The 18368-nt window shown below is 32.4% G+C and overlaps 1 protein-coding gene and 1 long non-coding RNA gene across 2 annotated transcripts in view; both read left to right on the top strand.

Moving 5' to 3' along the window:
* Positions 1–18368, top strand: part of LOC134691044 (uncharacterized) — a 261558-nt gene that overhangs the window by 206412 nt on the left and 36778 nt on the right. The window lies entirely within an intron of this gene.
* LOC134691038 (uncharacterized) lies at positions 1118–3947 on the top strand. The gene is made up of 3 exons (XM_063551228.1): positions 1118–1369; positions 1762–2707; positions 3257–3947. Exons 1-3 carry the CDS (start codon positions 1259–1261, stop codon positions 3802–3804), a joined length of 1605 nt encoding a protein of 534 aa, XP_063407298.1. The 5' UTR covers positions 1118–1258; the 3' UTR covers positions 3805–3947.

Here is an 18368-nt window from a genome sequence, read left to right as displayed (position 1 = left end):
TATGCAAAGACATGTATATTGATAACAATTGACGTGCACTATCTTTTTTTGTAAATTCATATGATTCATGGTGTTTCACTGCTTGTGCATGTTGTGTACAAAAAAACTATTAATAAAGTATGTAATAATTAAGTTAATTCTTAAATGATCGCGACTTATTTTTATAAACTGTAACAAAGAAAAAAGAAATATACTTGACAGTGATTTTGTAAACATTTATGAATTAAATCTCATTAAAAGTCAACTTTTAAATTTTCATATTTTCAAAATAACATTTTAGTCACACACACGCCTCATATTCAGTTTGTTAACAAAAGAGTCACACGTGTCGTGCATTGCGTGAAGTAAACCCGGTTGGATTTTATTCTTATTTTAAGATGGCAATATGTTTCCTGGTATATAAAGGAAATTAGAATGAAAATTATGTATACAATAGAGAATGGAAATGGGGAATGTGTCAAAGAGACAACAACTCGACCATAGAAAAAACAACAACAGAAGGTCACCAACAGGTCTTCAATGTAGCGAGAATGTTTACTGTTCTGGATAACTGTAACGCCTCCGCCTAATAACCTTACAAGAGTTACATAATAAACCTGTCTTCAAGCTGTTTTGTCTATTTTGAACCCGAGTATGTACATTTTGCATCATAAAATGACCAGAATATCTTCCTGGATTTTATCGGTTGATGACTTTATCAGAAATCCGTTTGTATGCTATTAGTTTGATTTTTGTTAGAGATGAAATCTTGGCTCGATTGTGTTTAGCGATTTGCAAAAGATATCGTAGTACCGAAACTTCAGCAATTATATTATAGAGTCGGTAAATGTCATTGATATTGACGAAATTATGTAGGGTGTCTGTTAAACCGTATGGCGGTATGAGGGTATTCTGTAAAGTGCATATGTATTTGCAGTATGAAAAGTAAGATTTCCTGCTATGCAAACATTACCAGCCATGCGATTTTACACTCCATACAAATGTCATAATAAAAATAGGACTCCAGATAATTGAATAAAATAACGGTCAGACAAACTCTATTAATGTATTGCAGGTTTAGAAACCTTTATTAACACAGTAAGTTATATTTATAGCATAGGATTCCGAGTTAGACAAATAAACTTTCGAACGCGTAGCGTGAGAAGTTTATTTGGCTAACGAGGAAGGCGTTGCTATAAATGATTTGTGACATGAATGACACGCCCATGACAGTCCGTGAAAAACAAATCACGTTTGGCGCGAAAATCTATCAAAGCGCATGATTCTGAAGGAAGCGATGATGGCAGACGCATTCTCTCTACCCTTAGAGTCTCTACCAGATTGGTTTGAAATTGAAAATGTAGATACGGATGATTTGGTTCTCTCTCAGGTGTGTATTATTTTTTAAATTGAAATAAAATGATTTACGCTTAGTATTGTCATATTGAGGCACGGACCCCCCTTTTTTTGCCAAAATGTTAAAAAAAAATGTTTTTATTTTCCCATATGTACAATTTACTACAATATTAAACTGATACCAAGTCCTAAAAATTAATAATCAGTCGATACCATGCCTTTTTCTTCTATCTACAAGATCCCCAAGCGAAAATATTTGTTTTTACCTTGGGGCCCCAAAAAGGGAAGTTAATGTTCAAAATGCATGTGCTTCTAATCGTGAATCGGTAAATTTTTACTGTGATGTGATGTCATTTATATGCCCCAGATGGGACCTTTTTTTTTGGAAATATAAGTTCTCTTGAAACGATTTTTACTATTTTGCAGGTTCTTCAAGAAGTCGAGGAAGACATGTCGTTAGCCAATGCGTCGGAAACAATAGAGGAGAATATTAGACTGTCGCAAATTCATTCAAATATGGAACCATTTTATAACATGAGTGTATCACAGGCTGTGGATTACTACCACTTGGGAACATTTGAGCTAGGAGATTTCTTGCTAACCGACTTAAAAGATGAGGATGTCGAACCGGTGCGTTTTACCGCACCCGTTTTAGATGAGGATGTCGAACCGGTGCGTTTCACTGCACCAGTTTCAGATGAGGATATAGAAAAGCTGATATCGTCTCAAACAAACGCGAACACGAAAAAGAATACAAAGTGGTCTATTGGTGTTTTTAATGAATGGAGAATCGCAAGATCTAAACATGGCGATAGTATTGCTGACATATATATGCTCGAAGCTGCCGAAATGAACCACTGGCTACAACGTTTCGTGATTGAAGTGCGTAATAAGAAAGGCGAGGAATATCCCCCCAAGTCACTCTATAGCATAATATGTGGATTATTGCGCTATTGCAAGGACATGAACGTGAATGATAAGAACTTTCTTGACGAAAAAGACTTGAGATTTGTTACTTTCAGACGCGTCCTTGATTCTCGGATGAAAGAATTGTTATCAAAAGGGTTCGGAACAAAAGTTAAAAGAGCTGATCCTCTCAGTCTACAAGATGAAGAAAATTTGTGGCAAAAGGGGGTTTTTGGAATGACGAATTCTGTATCGCTCCAGCATACTGCTTTTTTCTATGCATGCAAACTTTTTGGTTTGCGAGGACGAGATGAACACCGTAATCTAGACTGTTCCCAATTTGAAATTGGGACCGACCAAACTGGAAAGTATGTGCGCTTCATAGGGAGGAGTACAAAAACTTTCAAAGGAGGTTTATCCCATCTTAGTCTGGATAACAAGGATATCAAACATTACTCCGAAGAAGGTAAGACATTTATTTGTAATTTCTAAATGGTTCTTTATGTTATACATTTATATAAGTAAGAATATGCTGTATAATTGCCAATGAGAAAACTCCACCACAGACCAAATAACTTGTATATAGAAGTTAGCAACTGTAGGTCCCCGTTCCATCTTCAACAATGAGCAAAACCCAAACCGCATATATAGTCAGCTGAATAGCCATATTTGATTGCATTGTCAGTACTTTTAACAGTATGTTAAATATACTGTTAAATGTGATTTTCAACCCATTACAAAACAGGATTAAATAGATTGTATCCAGTTTTCACATGTTCTGTGCATGATAAGTTTTATTTGTTAATTTCATGTTGCTTAATTATTTAATATGTAACTATAAGCAAGTAATATTCCTAAGAATATTGTGTATTTGTGTATATTATATTTTAGTTTAATTTTTAATAATTTGCCGTAAATATAAAGTCAAATATTTAATGGACGAGATATTTTCATCTTGTTTTATATTTAAATCATCTATCTGCAAACTTCATTAACTTTTCTATTACCATTGTAGGTCCTCGATGCATTGCTACACATTTTCAGAAATATTTAGAGGCGCTCGGTAATGATGGCATCTTTTACCGTAAACCACTCGAGGGAAATTCTGAGCAAACTATTAGATATGGAAAGCAGGCTGTTGGCATTAACAAATTGGACCTTTTCATGAAGGAAATTTGTCAGAAAGGTGGTATTCAGGGCAACTTTTCAAATCATTCAGGCAAGCGTACATGTGCGACTCAACTATACCAAGCAGGGATCGAGGAACAGGAGATAATGGGTAGAACGGGGCACAGATCAAATGCTGTCCGAACCTACAAAACTTCAAATGAAACAATACAGAAAAAGGTTTCAAATGTGCTTAATCCTCCTCGAGATGCCACTGAAACTGCAGAAGTATCCTTTTTCGAGGAAAATTCTAGTGATGAACCGACTACTGAAAATACGAGTGTGTTAGCCACACCACCGATGAAACGTCAACGGACCACACCAGAAATGCTTAAAGACGTTACAAATACTAAAGGGGTTGTTCAATTTTCAAATTGCAACTTCAACTTTCACTAACTAAACTCTGCATTTGAACAAAATTTCATTTCAATATGTAATGATCAATTTTAGGTTTATGTTTCAAAAGTACAAAGAAAATTTGTAAAAAAAAATCGATTCTATTTTGAAAAAATTAATGCGTAGTCGTTTCATTTTTTTGGTTGTCTGTCTGGCGGAGAAAACCTACACAGATTTAAAGATTTGTATTTTGTTATAAGAATTCTAATAAAATTGACATTTTTGTGTGTGCTTTTTTTGTAGGCGTAATCTTTTCCTAAGGAGGCGGAGCTTACTCGTGCAATATTGGTTAAAGTGTTGTTGGCTATTTCATGGCAGTTTTCCCATTGAGTTATATAGGCCCATGTGACCTTTCATGCAATATTATTTGGTTGCTTCAATTTAGAGCATACATTGTGGTACGTGCTTGTCGTCTCTGTGTTATTCCATAAAAAGATCAAAGGAAAAAAGAAGATTCATGTTACAATACATATTAATGAAGATAGACATCTTAAGGTCAAATGCCAGTCTTGTATGACAAGAACTATATCAGTTGGAGAAAGGTTGTCTATTACATGAACAAATGCGACCATATGTATGACGTCTGCAACTTATATTCAATTAAACCTGAAACATATAGGAAGCTTTCAACAACCACTGATGAGTATGGAGTGTCTCGATAACCAAATTATTTACTAAACTATCAATTTCGTATATATCTCCGTCAATTGAAAATAGCAACCTAGAAATTGATATCAATGACCATATTAATAATAATCAGCACGCTTCAAATTGTATCTTTCACAATATAATAATTTATACTTATTTAATTGTATTTACTTAATATAAAAATCTTTACAAAATAGCTATTGTTTAAAATTCAAGGTAAAAGTAAAACATTATCGATTGTTCACAAACGAAGGTGGTAGATAGTTAAACAAAATCATCATTAAAAATGTAAAAGTCAAAATTAATTTATTTAATATTTAATTCATGTTCTATAGTGAATCGTATTTCAACTCCTCTATTATGATATGATTACTTAAAAAGCTCGCTGAGAAACTGGTGTGATCCTCAAATTTCTTTTTCATTTATTATAAGGCATTTTGTGATGCACTCATTCACTTGAATCTTAATCTTCTGTTGACAGAGTAACAGTTACTTATGTTATCCTTTACGTTTTCAGTTCGTATAACAGTTTTCCCAAGGTAGTAATTGTCTTGTCGCTATTATCAACATAAAAATAAGTTTCACCATTATAATCTTTGTTTTTGATAGCTTTGATTGCTACTTTGACGTAAGCATGATAAACGATTTCTAACAAAATGGCGAAAGGGAAAGATATATCATAAATAAAGGCAACAGTAGTATGCCGCTATTAAAAACTCATAAATCCATAGACAAAACAACAAAATCGGGGTAACAAACTAAAACCGAGGGAAACACATTGAATATTAGAAGAGAACAACGACACAACACTTCAATATAACACCACAGAAACGGACCTAGCATCAGACAAAATTCCACCAGAATAACAAATTTAACATCAAAACCAAATGCATGAATTTGGGATAGACAAGTACCGTGACACGTCTTATCACAATATGAATTTACACTCAAAAATAAGAGAAAACAAATGACACAACGTTAAAATGTAACACACACAAAAACGAACTATAATATTATCCATTTATCACATAATTATATAACTCATGTACGTACCAAAGCAATGACTATCGAACTGATGATTCTATCAAGGCCTAACAGTACACAAGCTTTGACATATACCTAGTACATCGAATGTAATAAACACATATATGACATGCGTCCGAAACGCTTTTCTGAATTTGCCTTGATCATTAACCTTAACAATAAAAGCCAAACAATTGTTATAAAGGCGCCAAGAATATAAGCTATAAGACATAAAAGGAAACGCCGCATGAGATATTAATTAATGATTTTTTTCTGTGTATGTGCGTATTTTAAATCACTGCTTCAACTGATGTTTTTGGTTTTTTTTTGTTTTTTTTTCTATGTTCTTTAGATTAGTATTAGTACTTTAACAACACAAAGCACTTATTCTTCGAAAAAATATAATAAAAAACACGTAAATATTTAGATGTGTTTTCATTTAAGAAATTATTTATAAGCTTTGTCATCCTAGAGATATATTTCATTATTTAGTAAATAAGAATAAGCACAAACTTGTAAAATTGCTGTGTTGTTTAATTTCTAAGTTATAGTCTTGCGCTAAATAAACTCATCATACATGTGTCATAGATACCAGGATACAAATTTCTTATTAAAGCCAGACACGCGTTTCGTCTACAAAAGACTCATCAGTAACGGTCGAATCAAAAAATCTTTAATAAGCCAAATAAAGTACGAAGTTGCAAAGCATTGAGGACTAAATATTTCTAAACGTTTTGCCAAATACAGATATGGTAATCTATGCCTGAGGTAGAAAAGCCTTAGTTTTTCAAAAATTCAAAGTTTTGTTAACAATCAAATTTATAATCATGCATATATCAATGATAACTCAAGTCAACACAGAAGTGCTGACAACTGAGCTGGTGGTGACATTTTTCCAAGATCATAAGAGTACGACGGGTTTATGAACCATACTTATAAGTCCGAGGATTATCTTTATGTTTAAAGGGAACATGGTCTCCATAGAATTGATTCAGCTGTCAGTGTGTCTGGTGTAGCCTTTTAGCACTTGGTATCAAATAATATAAAAATCGACATAGCCTAAACTCCCGACAACACATAAATAGGTAATCAATTGTTGGTTTTTACTGACCACATGGTACACGGATGTTGCATTTAAAAGAATGACGACTGTTCATCTCTTCTGTTTTAGTGTAAATTGGATTCTATGTAACTTTCCGCACATTAAATCGAATCAACTGATAGCTGCCTGAACTACCTTTTAAAAAAAATGATCAATTGCCAAGATGTTGCCATGGTTCTGAACATGTTTATCGAACTTGAAATCATTTTGTCAATCTCTCTTATACATAGGACCTTTGTTATGTTTTTGACACTATGTACTTGGATCTCTTGTATGATACATGGCTATTCAAGCTTACCAACGCAATTAGCGGTTTTAACATTTATACTAATTACATCTGAAGTTAAATCAATCATGTGAATCTTATATTTTACCGGCACAAATATGACAACACGTTATGTTCAATATATGTATTGTAGAGCCTAATTGTGATGATTTTCTCATTTGTACCCATTTTAGGTTTATAAGCAGTAAAACAAATAATAGTTTCCTTACACTTTTTTTTAAACTTTCCCTTTAGATGAAATGGACCACTAATGCATTATTAGAATTTATTTGCACTTTTGGTTACTTTCTGTGGGAAACATTATATTGCTATGCAATTACATTTTTTCTTGTACCCCTCATCCATTTTCTCAACATCAAAAAAAAATATTATATTACCCCAAAATTAAATTACTTTTTATTAATACACAATTCTTATCACAGAATTAAGTTTTATAATGATATTTTTTTAATTTATTGATATTTTCCACACTTATCACATGTTTTTGAAATGATTCGAGAACGAGATTTCAACGAAACTGAAACGTATGAAGAGTACATACCTAGTTTAACTTTTCAAAGTGTTGTCAATTGGTTGTAATGATTAAGTTATTTCAAACAGTATAGATTATAACATGACTTTTTTCATGGTCTCATCCCGAGACTCCCATATCGGCTCGAGGCTTTAGTCAAAGAATGATACCAGGGCCAAAATGGAAAAGACATGTTATAATCCATTTATAACATATTTAAGTTCTGCAGAAAAAGGCAAAAAAATATTCAATTATAGCAAATCTTGAATATTAATATAATTCCTTCAGTATTTTGAACGCGTTTGTAAAATTTAGGTTTATTGAATGTATGTGGATGCCAATCTTATTTGATGATAAAAAGTGTGTGTCGTGGATATTTGCTTTCGTTGTTTTGTATACAAGAGCAAAGAAAATTCGAACTTCGCTAGACTTTTCAATTCGTGATGGACTTTTACTAACGAAAACCACTAAGATTGGAAACCAGAAAAAAGTAAAGAATCCGCAGTAATTTGAGTTTTGGTTTTGAACGAATTTATACCCAATTTACCTCTTGATTGTTACCATCAGTCTTCCTTCTACCCTTTTTATCATATTGTATAATTCAATCTTTGGTGAATTCTTTTTAATTTTTAATGTCTTCACTTCATGAAATTCAGCGCATTGTTGCATATTGTCTCAAACAAGTCGTATTGAAATGTTTATGGTAGTGTAAGACTAATGGTTATAACTGTGGCAGCCAGAAATGTTTTGAATAAATGAATAAAAGAATGATTCCTCTACAAGTATTAGGTTGATACAACAAACGAATAAATAGCTTGAGCTATAAATAGACTGATTCACATGACGGTTAAGATGTATTTTCATATTAAAAGGACTAATTTATAAGCTACATGTATGTCATCCTACAGATATATTACATTATTTCGTAAAAATAATAACCGCAATCTTGTACAATTGATATGTTGTTTAATTTGTAAATTATAGTCATGCACTAAATGCCATTTTTGCAAGATAATAAGAGTAGAGACGGATTTGTGAACCATAATAAATTCCGCGGATTATCTTATTTCGAAAGCAATAAAGGTCTCAAAAGAATTGACTCAGCTGTCAGTGTGTATGTTGTAGCTTTTTAGCACTTGGTATCAAATAATAAAAAAATCGACATCGCCTAAACCCCCGACAACACATAAATAGTTAATCAACTTGTTAGTTTAACTGACCACATGGTACACACATGTTGCATATAACAGAATTACCACTTTGTATCTTTTTATTATCATTTATTGTTAATCGGATTCTATGTAACTTTCCGCATATGAAATAGAATCCACTGATATGTGCCTGAACGACCTTAAAATGATCAACTTCCAAGATATTGGTCTGACTATGTTTATCAAACTTGAAATAATTTTGTCTATCTCTCTGATACATAGTTACTTTGTAACGTCATTGACACTATGTAGTTTGTGCTCTTGTTTCATACGGAGCCTTTGTCATGTCATTTTCACTATGTTTTCGATGGTTTCAAAAAAAGGCAACAGTAGTATACCGCTATTCAAAATTCATAATTCGATTGAGAAAAAACACAAATTTGGCTTACAAACTATAACTGAGGGAAACGCATCAAATATGAGAGGAGAAGTACGACACAACAGGAACACAACCAACGCATTAACCGTATTTGTATGGCCATGTTCTATATATCGACATGTTTTTTTCCTTAAGGTTCTGTTTCGTAAAGCGCTTTTTGTAACGTGATTGGCACTATGTATTTGATGGCCATATTTGTAACGTCATTGGCGCTATTGTCTCGTTTCATATACTAGCCTCTTCGCAACGGCATCGACGTTTAGTCTTTAACTGTCGTTGATGGTGATCAAAGAGATGTATCTCTTTTGTTTTCCTTTTTTTATAATCAAACAGAAAAAGGAGAGTCTTGTGTCAAATAGGTAAATCAAAAGGTTAGACACATTAAACGAATGAAAACACTGTCATATTTGTGATTTTGTTCAGGTATGTCATTAGGCACAACATAATAAAAATAAACCTGAATTTATAGTTAGCTAAATCTCTAACTTGTATGACAGTCATATAAGTTTGCTTAACAGTTGGGTTTAATAGTTAGCTTTACTACTATTATACAAATTTCTAAATAATTGCGATGTTTTTATTGCTGCTAAGAAAACGACTTAGTAAATATCACATTAATAAGAACTAGGATATTGATTATATCTTTCTAATTACCGCGTAAAATATGTTACAAATAATTGAAAGCAAAAGAACTTGTATGGTAATTGAATGTATATGAACCGAGCGCTTCCGACAATCTTTGGTATCTCTGTAATTCAAAATAGGTTATCAATATATATAAATGTATTGTTATTGTAGTTTGCCTAAAGGGAATTTAGTCAAGCCTTCTTTTTTCACGTATCAAAAACATTACATATTGTATCGTTGTTGTTTCCTGTTTCTTATCAAACACAGTGGTATGAGGGACAAACTGTAGACGTAATTAATATTGAAGCAAGAATGTTCATGCAATTAAAGTGCAATAGAAATCAGAAAATAAGCGATATAAAAATAATAGGGATTTAAGTTATATAAGACATGTCAGAATAAAAGTAGATGAGCGCAAACGTGTGGGTCTTTTGTTCAGATTTGTCATATACTCAATGCCTTAATATATCTATGGTATTCAACGTCTCTTGGGTTTTTTTTTTAATGTAGGATTTCAGGATGATTCTTTTCATAAAATATATAAAAAAAACATATTGAATTATTCTAAATTGAATATCTATATATAGATAAGAATAAACATGTTGTCCATATTGACTGTGCTGTTGTATATACTTTTGTAAGATAAAATGACATTACCTAATTGAAATGTCTTTAGTTCATTTATAGGCCTAACAATATTTACCATTGATATCCCATACCCGGCCGTATAAAAACTTCACCTCTTACTTCAATAAACTGGTATTTGTATTGTGTATTGTAAACATAGCAAATAAAAGTTTTCTTAACAACTATTTCTATAATGCAGGTATTATAATTGTAATTTTGGTTCACAAAGCCTATAAAAACTTACATTAAAAAATGTATCGAACAATTGACAAAAGTGTATTTAGCAATTGGAAATTCGCTTATCGCAAAAAAGAATTTTGCGTATCGTACGAGGGGAAATTGCGAATCGTACAGTGGGAAAACCGTTATGGGTTTACAGTATATGTACTAAGGTAATCCAGGCGAAATTACTTTAAATTGCAGATGTTTTATACAATAAAATAATAAGTAAAAAGAGACAAATCAAGGTATCAAATTAAAGCTGATATGTTTGCATGGACTCAAAAGGGAGAAAAACCGCTATACTCGCAGAGTAAGCATTGTCTGCTATATGTATGGATGTCATAATCCTGAGAAATTGAGAGCGCTACAGATCAACAATATACCGGTATAACTAAATGTAGAATTCACAAAAAAATATTTGTAAAAACAGTTTATAGTTGACCTTTCGTGATAGTGAATCGTATATCGATACTGTTTCTCTCTATGGTTATATGACTTATGAAATAGTTCGCGTGAATACTAGTTTGATTCGGAAACTTGTTCTTATGTATGGTATTCTGTAATGCACTCAGACACTTTTGTTAAAAATTCTCTATTTGAAAATTTCGTATAACTAATGCTTGCCTTTTTATATTTAAGTATGCATAACGTTTTCCCCAAGATAGGCATTATTGTGTCGTTAGTATCAACATAAAACATGTTCTGCTGTAATAAAATATGTTTTTATGGTCATCTGTGTTTGCTGTAGTGATATAATTGAGTTTAAGAAGTACGTTTTGGGTCTTAAATTGCAAGTTATGTCCTATTTTATTCGCAAGAGTGAATACCATTAAAACTGTTTCTCTCTGAAAACTAACTAATACTTATATAGTGCTAATCGTTCCTTTTACAAGCTTATACTGTTATCGGTAATGAGAACCACTTATTCAGAAATCTCAGTTTTACAAGAAAAAGGATTTGATAAAATGTGACATACTTATTTATGTTCTAAGGAACCTTTGTAACGGAGTACAAATACGTGTCTGTATATATGTTATGGTAAATCATATAAAAGCGGTTACATTAAAAATCAATGAGTAAAAACCTTCTAAGCAGAATAAAATGTCAACTTTGCCAGAGAGAGGTGACACTTTAGATTTTTTAGTAGTTTAGGAATTTAATCACATACGTAACGAAGCAATGACTACTTACAAATGAATTTCGTACGCACGAAGCGCTAGTGTGGATATCCCTTCATTAGGAACGGTTACATCTAAACATTTAAAACGGGAAATGTGTGTTTACGCTGCACCATTAGAAGCCGTAAGACACAAAAGAAACAACCATACTATTAATTGAACCCTTATGAACATAAGGCACTAAGCAATTCCTCAGAAAAAAATCAAAAGATGTGAAAACTTAAAATGAATGAATCGTCTTTCATGCATTGTTTTTTGCATTACATTCTACATCAATACAGAACAACATGTTTCTCTATACATATTACAATTCTAATTAACGAAATCAATTACAGAGAAAGGACACTTCGATTTCCTTCGAATATATTGAATTTGTTCCTTCTTTCTTGCGTGAAATGGTCGGTTCCAACTTATATTGAATATTGTAATGAGTCGGCATATGTTTCCTTTTTTTATCATTAATTGCATATTCCTGTTAAATATTATTAGGTTTCATTTCAATTTAAAAGTACATAATTGTATTGTTAGAATCATAAGTAAGAGCACTTTACGATAAAAGCTTTGCTTTCATTAACTTTGTGCCTAGAGTGAACGAATTAAGTGTGAAACAAACTGTAGTGGTTCTTGATTGTTGCCTAACTGAATCAAAACAAATATAAAACTCTTAAAATAGACTATATTTAGCATTTTTTATCTGTAATGAGCGCCTCTGGGTTTATGAACAGGACATTCACCTTGCAAACAATTAGACAAGTACTATATACAACTGGGGAACAAACAAATCGTTTAGTTAACTATATCATGCATAACTTTTTTAAGTTAACCAAGAGAATAAGTGGTTTTTACATTAAATACTTATTATCTTTGATGTCTCATCAATAATGTCAATATTATATTTAACTGCCACAAAACAAGATGTGATATGAAATGAAGAGCTGTGGTATGTTGTTCATTACTCTTTTTATTGAATGCACTGTAACAATAGAAATTAATTTCAATCTGGAATCATTACATGACTTGTAAATAAACTCATCATAGATACCAGGACTAAATGTAGTATACGGCCGACGCGCGTTACGTCTACACCATGATTTGACCGAAATATTTAAATAACATATATCATCAATATTGTTTTTTTCAATTCTTTTAAAATCTTCAAATGATAATTATAAATGTTGTCATTCGGAAGATTGAATGATTGCACTTACACAATACAGCAATAATTTCAATCAGAATTTTTTACATGTTGTAAACCATCATTTGACTGAAGCCACATTTTATTTGTTTGATATCTTCTGTTTACGCTATAAATCTTTTAATAACATATTTCATAAGTATAGTTTTTTTTCAACTCTATTAAAAACGTCTAAATAAGAATTTATAAATGTTATCATTCGGATGATTGAATGATTCAATATTTATTGTATCTGTCACAACATGTTATATAGTATTAGTTAATGTGTGTTTTCATATTAATCCCGTATAAGGTTTAAGAACAATCGTATTATGTTGAGGTTAGAGTTATTTGCTAGGGGTGTTTTTCACAGAAAGAGTATTTCATTTTGTACATTTTTAAGATATTTTAAGACACAAAATAATTAGCTGCCATACTTGTTTTGAAAAACAGTTGCTACTGCTAGACAAGTGCAATAGTTTTTTAACATGTTAATTAAGTTACATTCGCCCTTTCTTATTTCCAAAATTGAATTTATAATAATATATCAAAGGTACCAGAATTATAATTTAGTACGACAGACGCGCGTCTCGTCTACATAAGACTCACCAGTGACGCCCATATCAAAATATTAATAAAGATAAACAATTTCAAAGTTGGAGAACATTAAGGGTCCAAAATTATCAAAAAGTTGTGCCAAATACAGCTATGGTAATCTATGCCTGGGATAAGAAAATCCGTAGTTTTACGAAAAATTAAAAATTTTGTAAACATGAAATTTGATAAAAATGACCACATTATTGATATTCATGTAAACACCGAAATGTTGACTACTGGGCTGGTGATACCATCGTGGACGAAACATCCACCAGCAGTGGCATCGACCCAGTGGTGTAAATAGGTATCAAAGGTACCAGGATTATAATTTAGTACGCCAGACGCGTGTTTCGTCTACATAAAATCATCAGTGACGCTCATATCAAAACATTTATAAAGCCAAATAATTTCAAAGTTGAAGAGCATTGAGGATCCAAAATTTCCAAAACGTTGTGGCAAATACGTCTAAGGTAATCTATGCCTGGGATAAGAAAATCCTTAGTTTTTCGAAAAATTCAAAATTTTGTAAACATGAAATTTGATAAAATGACCACATTATTGATATTCATGTCAACACCGAAATGTTGACTACTGGGCTGGTGATATCATCGGGAATGAAACGTCCACCAACAGTGGCAAAGGTTATCATAGATACCAGGATTATAATTGTAATTATTATAACATATTTAATATATATATAACTTTTTAAAAGAACAAATTGACAAAACTTGTGTAAATCTAATTTTTGGAGTAATACACACCTTTTGGGACCAAAAAAAAAGATTGGAAGTAAATACACTGCATGAACAACTGTACGAATTCTGTTATAAACGTTTTTAGCATGTAATTCTTATTCCTTGATAAAATATAAGAATCAAAATTTGTGGTACAGGAAATACATTTAAAACTGACTTTTTCCAGTCACGATGAAACGTTTTGTCAATATTTCAGGTCAAGGAATTTAATCCATACTAATACTGTTCAATTTTTCTGGAGCAAAAAATGATGTACCTGGGAAGAATTAATCAGACATCATGCATGTAACAGCTTTTCTCGTAGAGTCAGCGTTCTTTTGTTTTTGAACGATTAAAATGAACCGATGAGCGTAAATTGTGATTTTTTTCTCTAGAAAAGATTGTTAAATGATTTTGCTTCAAATCATAAAAAACAACGGGTCAATATCATTTTTTTGTCATTTAGAATTCTTACGATACTAAACTTAATAGTAATTTCGCGTAATTGGGAATGCAAGGTTATCGAATGTCGCTTTTCTGTGAGAGCAAGTTCTCGAAAGAACTGATTCCGCTGTTTTGTTGTCAGAGCTTTTAAGCAATTTTAACCAATAATAAAAGTAAAACATCAACAGTAAATCAGGATGTTGATTCCACTGACCAAATGGTACTTTGATCTACTATATAAAAAAGAGATTGATCCGTTAAAATGATTAAAATACGTAAACTTTATTAACAATTTAGCACAATTACAGTACACCTCAACTACATAAACCGAGTAGGTCACCGTTCAAGATCTTTCATTGTGCTGTTTGTGACTTAAATAAGTGTTTCAATCTGTGTTTCATAATGCGTATTTGAAACTTTATCAACACTATGCATATTGTGATACTTGTTGGTTATAACATCCGCTGTTCAATGATTCATCAGACTCAAAACCAATTTAAGTGCATATTTTACGTTTATCCGTGTCCGATGTATTTATACTTGTGTGCATACATCAAAACACATTTATATAACATATTATAGATTACAAGAATGTGTCCCCAGTACACGGATGCCCCATCCGTACTATAATTTTCCATGTTCAGTGGACTGTGAAATTGGGGTCAAAACTTTAATTTGGAATTACAATTAGAAGGATCATATCATAGGAAACTTGTGTACTAAGTTTCAAATTGATGTGACTTCAACTTCATCAAAAACTACCTTGACCTAAAACTTTAACCAAAACTTAAACTGGAACTTCGCACTATCATTTTCTATGTTCAGTGGACAGTGAAATCGGTCTCAAAACTTTAATTTGGCATTAGTATTAGATATTTTGATTAAAAACTTTAACAAGAATCGGGATGAACGGATGGACGAACAAACAAACGGACGGACGGAGGCACAGGCCAGAAAACATATTATCGTAGGTTGGGCATAAAAACATGACTTTTATAAAAATTTATGACGTACGAGTATTGTGTGTAATGTTTGTGGGAGGTGGATCATCTGCCAATTTTTCCTGACTGTCATATTATAGTTTCCATCAAACCATTTAACATGTTTAAATTCTGCAATTTTGACTCGCAGTATTGTAAAATGAAGATTTTGTTTTAATTAACCGAATGTTGATAAACACTACAGGGCAATTTCTTCATTTAAAGAAATAAAAAGACATCTTGGAGTAGGGAACAAATAAGACTTTACTTATAAAATGACGAGGTAAATATCTATCCAAAAACGGATCTGCCTGTTTTTACATTCTGCTGGAATGGAATATTATGTTTTTTATGTTTTAGTAAATAAAATCACAAAAATACTGAACTCAGAGGAAAATCAATTTGGAAAGTCCATAATCACATGGCAAAATAAAATAACAAAACGCATCAAGAACATAAAACATAAATTGTATTGAATAATTCCTTGTCTTGATAAATTAACCAGTTATAAAGTAAAATTCATGCATTCCGTCACTTTTTATGTGTTCCATTTCGTGTTATACATAATGTATAAACTGAAACCCTGGTTTTCTGGTATCATGGAAGTGTCACCGTCAGAGACAATTACTTCTCTGAAACAATATCCTCATGATTGCAGAGAAGGTCAAACAATGTTGTTGAGTTTGTATACTGCAGCTGGGCCACTTGAAATATCTTTTGTGTCTTATCCACTTAATCTGCTTATAGTAACAACAGGATATTCCATGCAAGTTTTATTTTTGGGTTAACTTTTATGTCTCTATGAGTGTATTGATTTAAAATGTAGGGCAAATATGATGATTTTAACTTGTCATTAAAAAAGCATTGATGAATATAGCGATGGAAAAGTTCGATTTTCAGCGTCAACTATAAAGAATATAAGATAAAATTAATGAAAAATACGTTTTGAACAATTACTGTGTTGATTTCTGTTGCATAATAAGTATATCCGAATGTATATATGTATAGGAAAATGTGGTATGAGTGCCAATGAGACAACTTTCCGTCCAAGTCACACGTTGTAAAAATAAACATCATAGCTCCAAGTACGGTCTTCAACACGGAGCTTTGGCTCAAACCGAAACGCAAGATCTAAAGGGCCCAAACAATTCAATTGACAAAGCCTATTACATATCTGATCAAAAGACGAAAATTGAAAATGCTTTCTCAATTTTTCTCAATAAGTTATAAAATAGAAGGGTATGTTTGAAAATTAAAAGTATTTTTTTAGCATCTATTAGAAAACATATGAATAGTCATACTAAGTGATATTATTTAATATATATTTGATATACAAATGTAATATGTATTTTACAACTATTCACTACCCTGAGTGATAGGTGGATTGTAACAGGGAACACCAGGAGCTTTGACTCCTGAAGGATTTTGTAACAAGCCAATATTTGAAATAAATATTTAATCATGTTGTAAAAAAAGGTCCCAAACAATGACTAGTGTAAAACCATTTAAAGTTGTGAAACGGGGACACCAACGGTCTAATCTATATAACTAGAGGCTCTCAAGAGCCGGTATCGCTCACCTGACTCTACTTTTATTTTTGAAATCATATATAAACAGATAAGATTTGGCTACAAAGAAACAATAGTTATCAAAGGTACCAGGTTTATAATTTAGTACGCCAGACACGCGTTTCGTCTACATAAGACTCATCAGTGACACTCGTATCGAAATAGTTATAAACCAAGCAAATACAAAGTTGAAGAGCATTGAGGATCCAAAATTCCAAAAAGTTGTGCCAAATACGGCTTAGGTAATATATGCCTGGGATAAGAAAATCCTTAGTTTTTCGAAAAATTCAAAGTTTAGTAAACAGGAAATTTATAAAAATGACCACATACTCGATATTCATGTCAATACCGAAGTGCTGAGTACTGGGCTGGTGATACCCTCGGGGACGAAACGTCCACCAGCAGAGGCATCGACCCAGTGGTGTAAATAGTTATCAAAGGTACCAGGATTATAATTTAGTTCGCCAGCACTTGGCCAGCAACTCATAAGGAAAAGACTATTCATGCTATGTTTGATTTCATTCAATTATATGGTTGTCTAAAAGAAGACTTGTGTATGCATTTCCCATAGGGTCCTATGTTATACTAAGCCCATCCCCCCTCCGCTGGCAGCCATCTTGGATGATGGATCGGGGACAAAGTAACAACACTTGGTCAGCACCTCATAAGTAACATTCGTGATAGGTTTGGTTTCATTCCATTCAGTGGTTCTCTAAAAAATGTCATTTGTATGCATTTCCAATAAGGTCCTATGTTAACTAAGTCCCCCAGCCGTCGACCATCTTGGATGATGGATCGGCTACAACGTAACAACACTTGGTCAGGACCTCATTAGGAACATTTATGCCATGTTTGGTTTCATTCAATTCAATGGTTCTCTAGAAGAAGTCATTTGTATGCATTTCCCATAGGGTCCTATGTTAAATTAAGACCCCCGCTGGTGGCCATCTTGGATGATGGATCGGCTACAAAGTAACAACACTTGGTCAGAACCTCATAAAGAACATTCATACCATGTTTGGTTTCATTCCATTCAGTGGTTCTTTAGAAGAAGTCATTTGTTGATTTTAAATAGGGTCCTATGTTAAACTAAGTCCCCCGCTGGCGGCCATCTTTGATGATGGATCTGCTACAAAGTAACAACAAGTTACACTGAATCGAATGAAACCAAACATGGCATGAATGTTCCTGATGAGATGTTGACCAAGTGTTGTTACTTTGTAGCACTTCGGACCAGGTGAGCTAAAAACGAG

This window comes from Mytilus trossulus, chromosome 11, assembly GCF_036588685.1.
Source record: "Mytilus trossulus isolate FHL-02 chromosome 11, PNRI_Mtr1.1.1.hap1, whole genome shotgun sequence".
Taxonomy (NCBI): Eukaryota; Metazoa; Mollusca; class Bivalvia; order Mytilida; family Mytilidae; genus Mytilus; species Mytilus trossulus.
The sequence above is the reverse complement of the archived record's forward strand: the minus strand, read 5'-3'. Positions and strand labels throughout refer to the sequence as shown.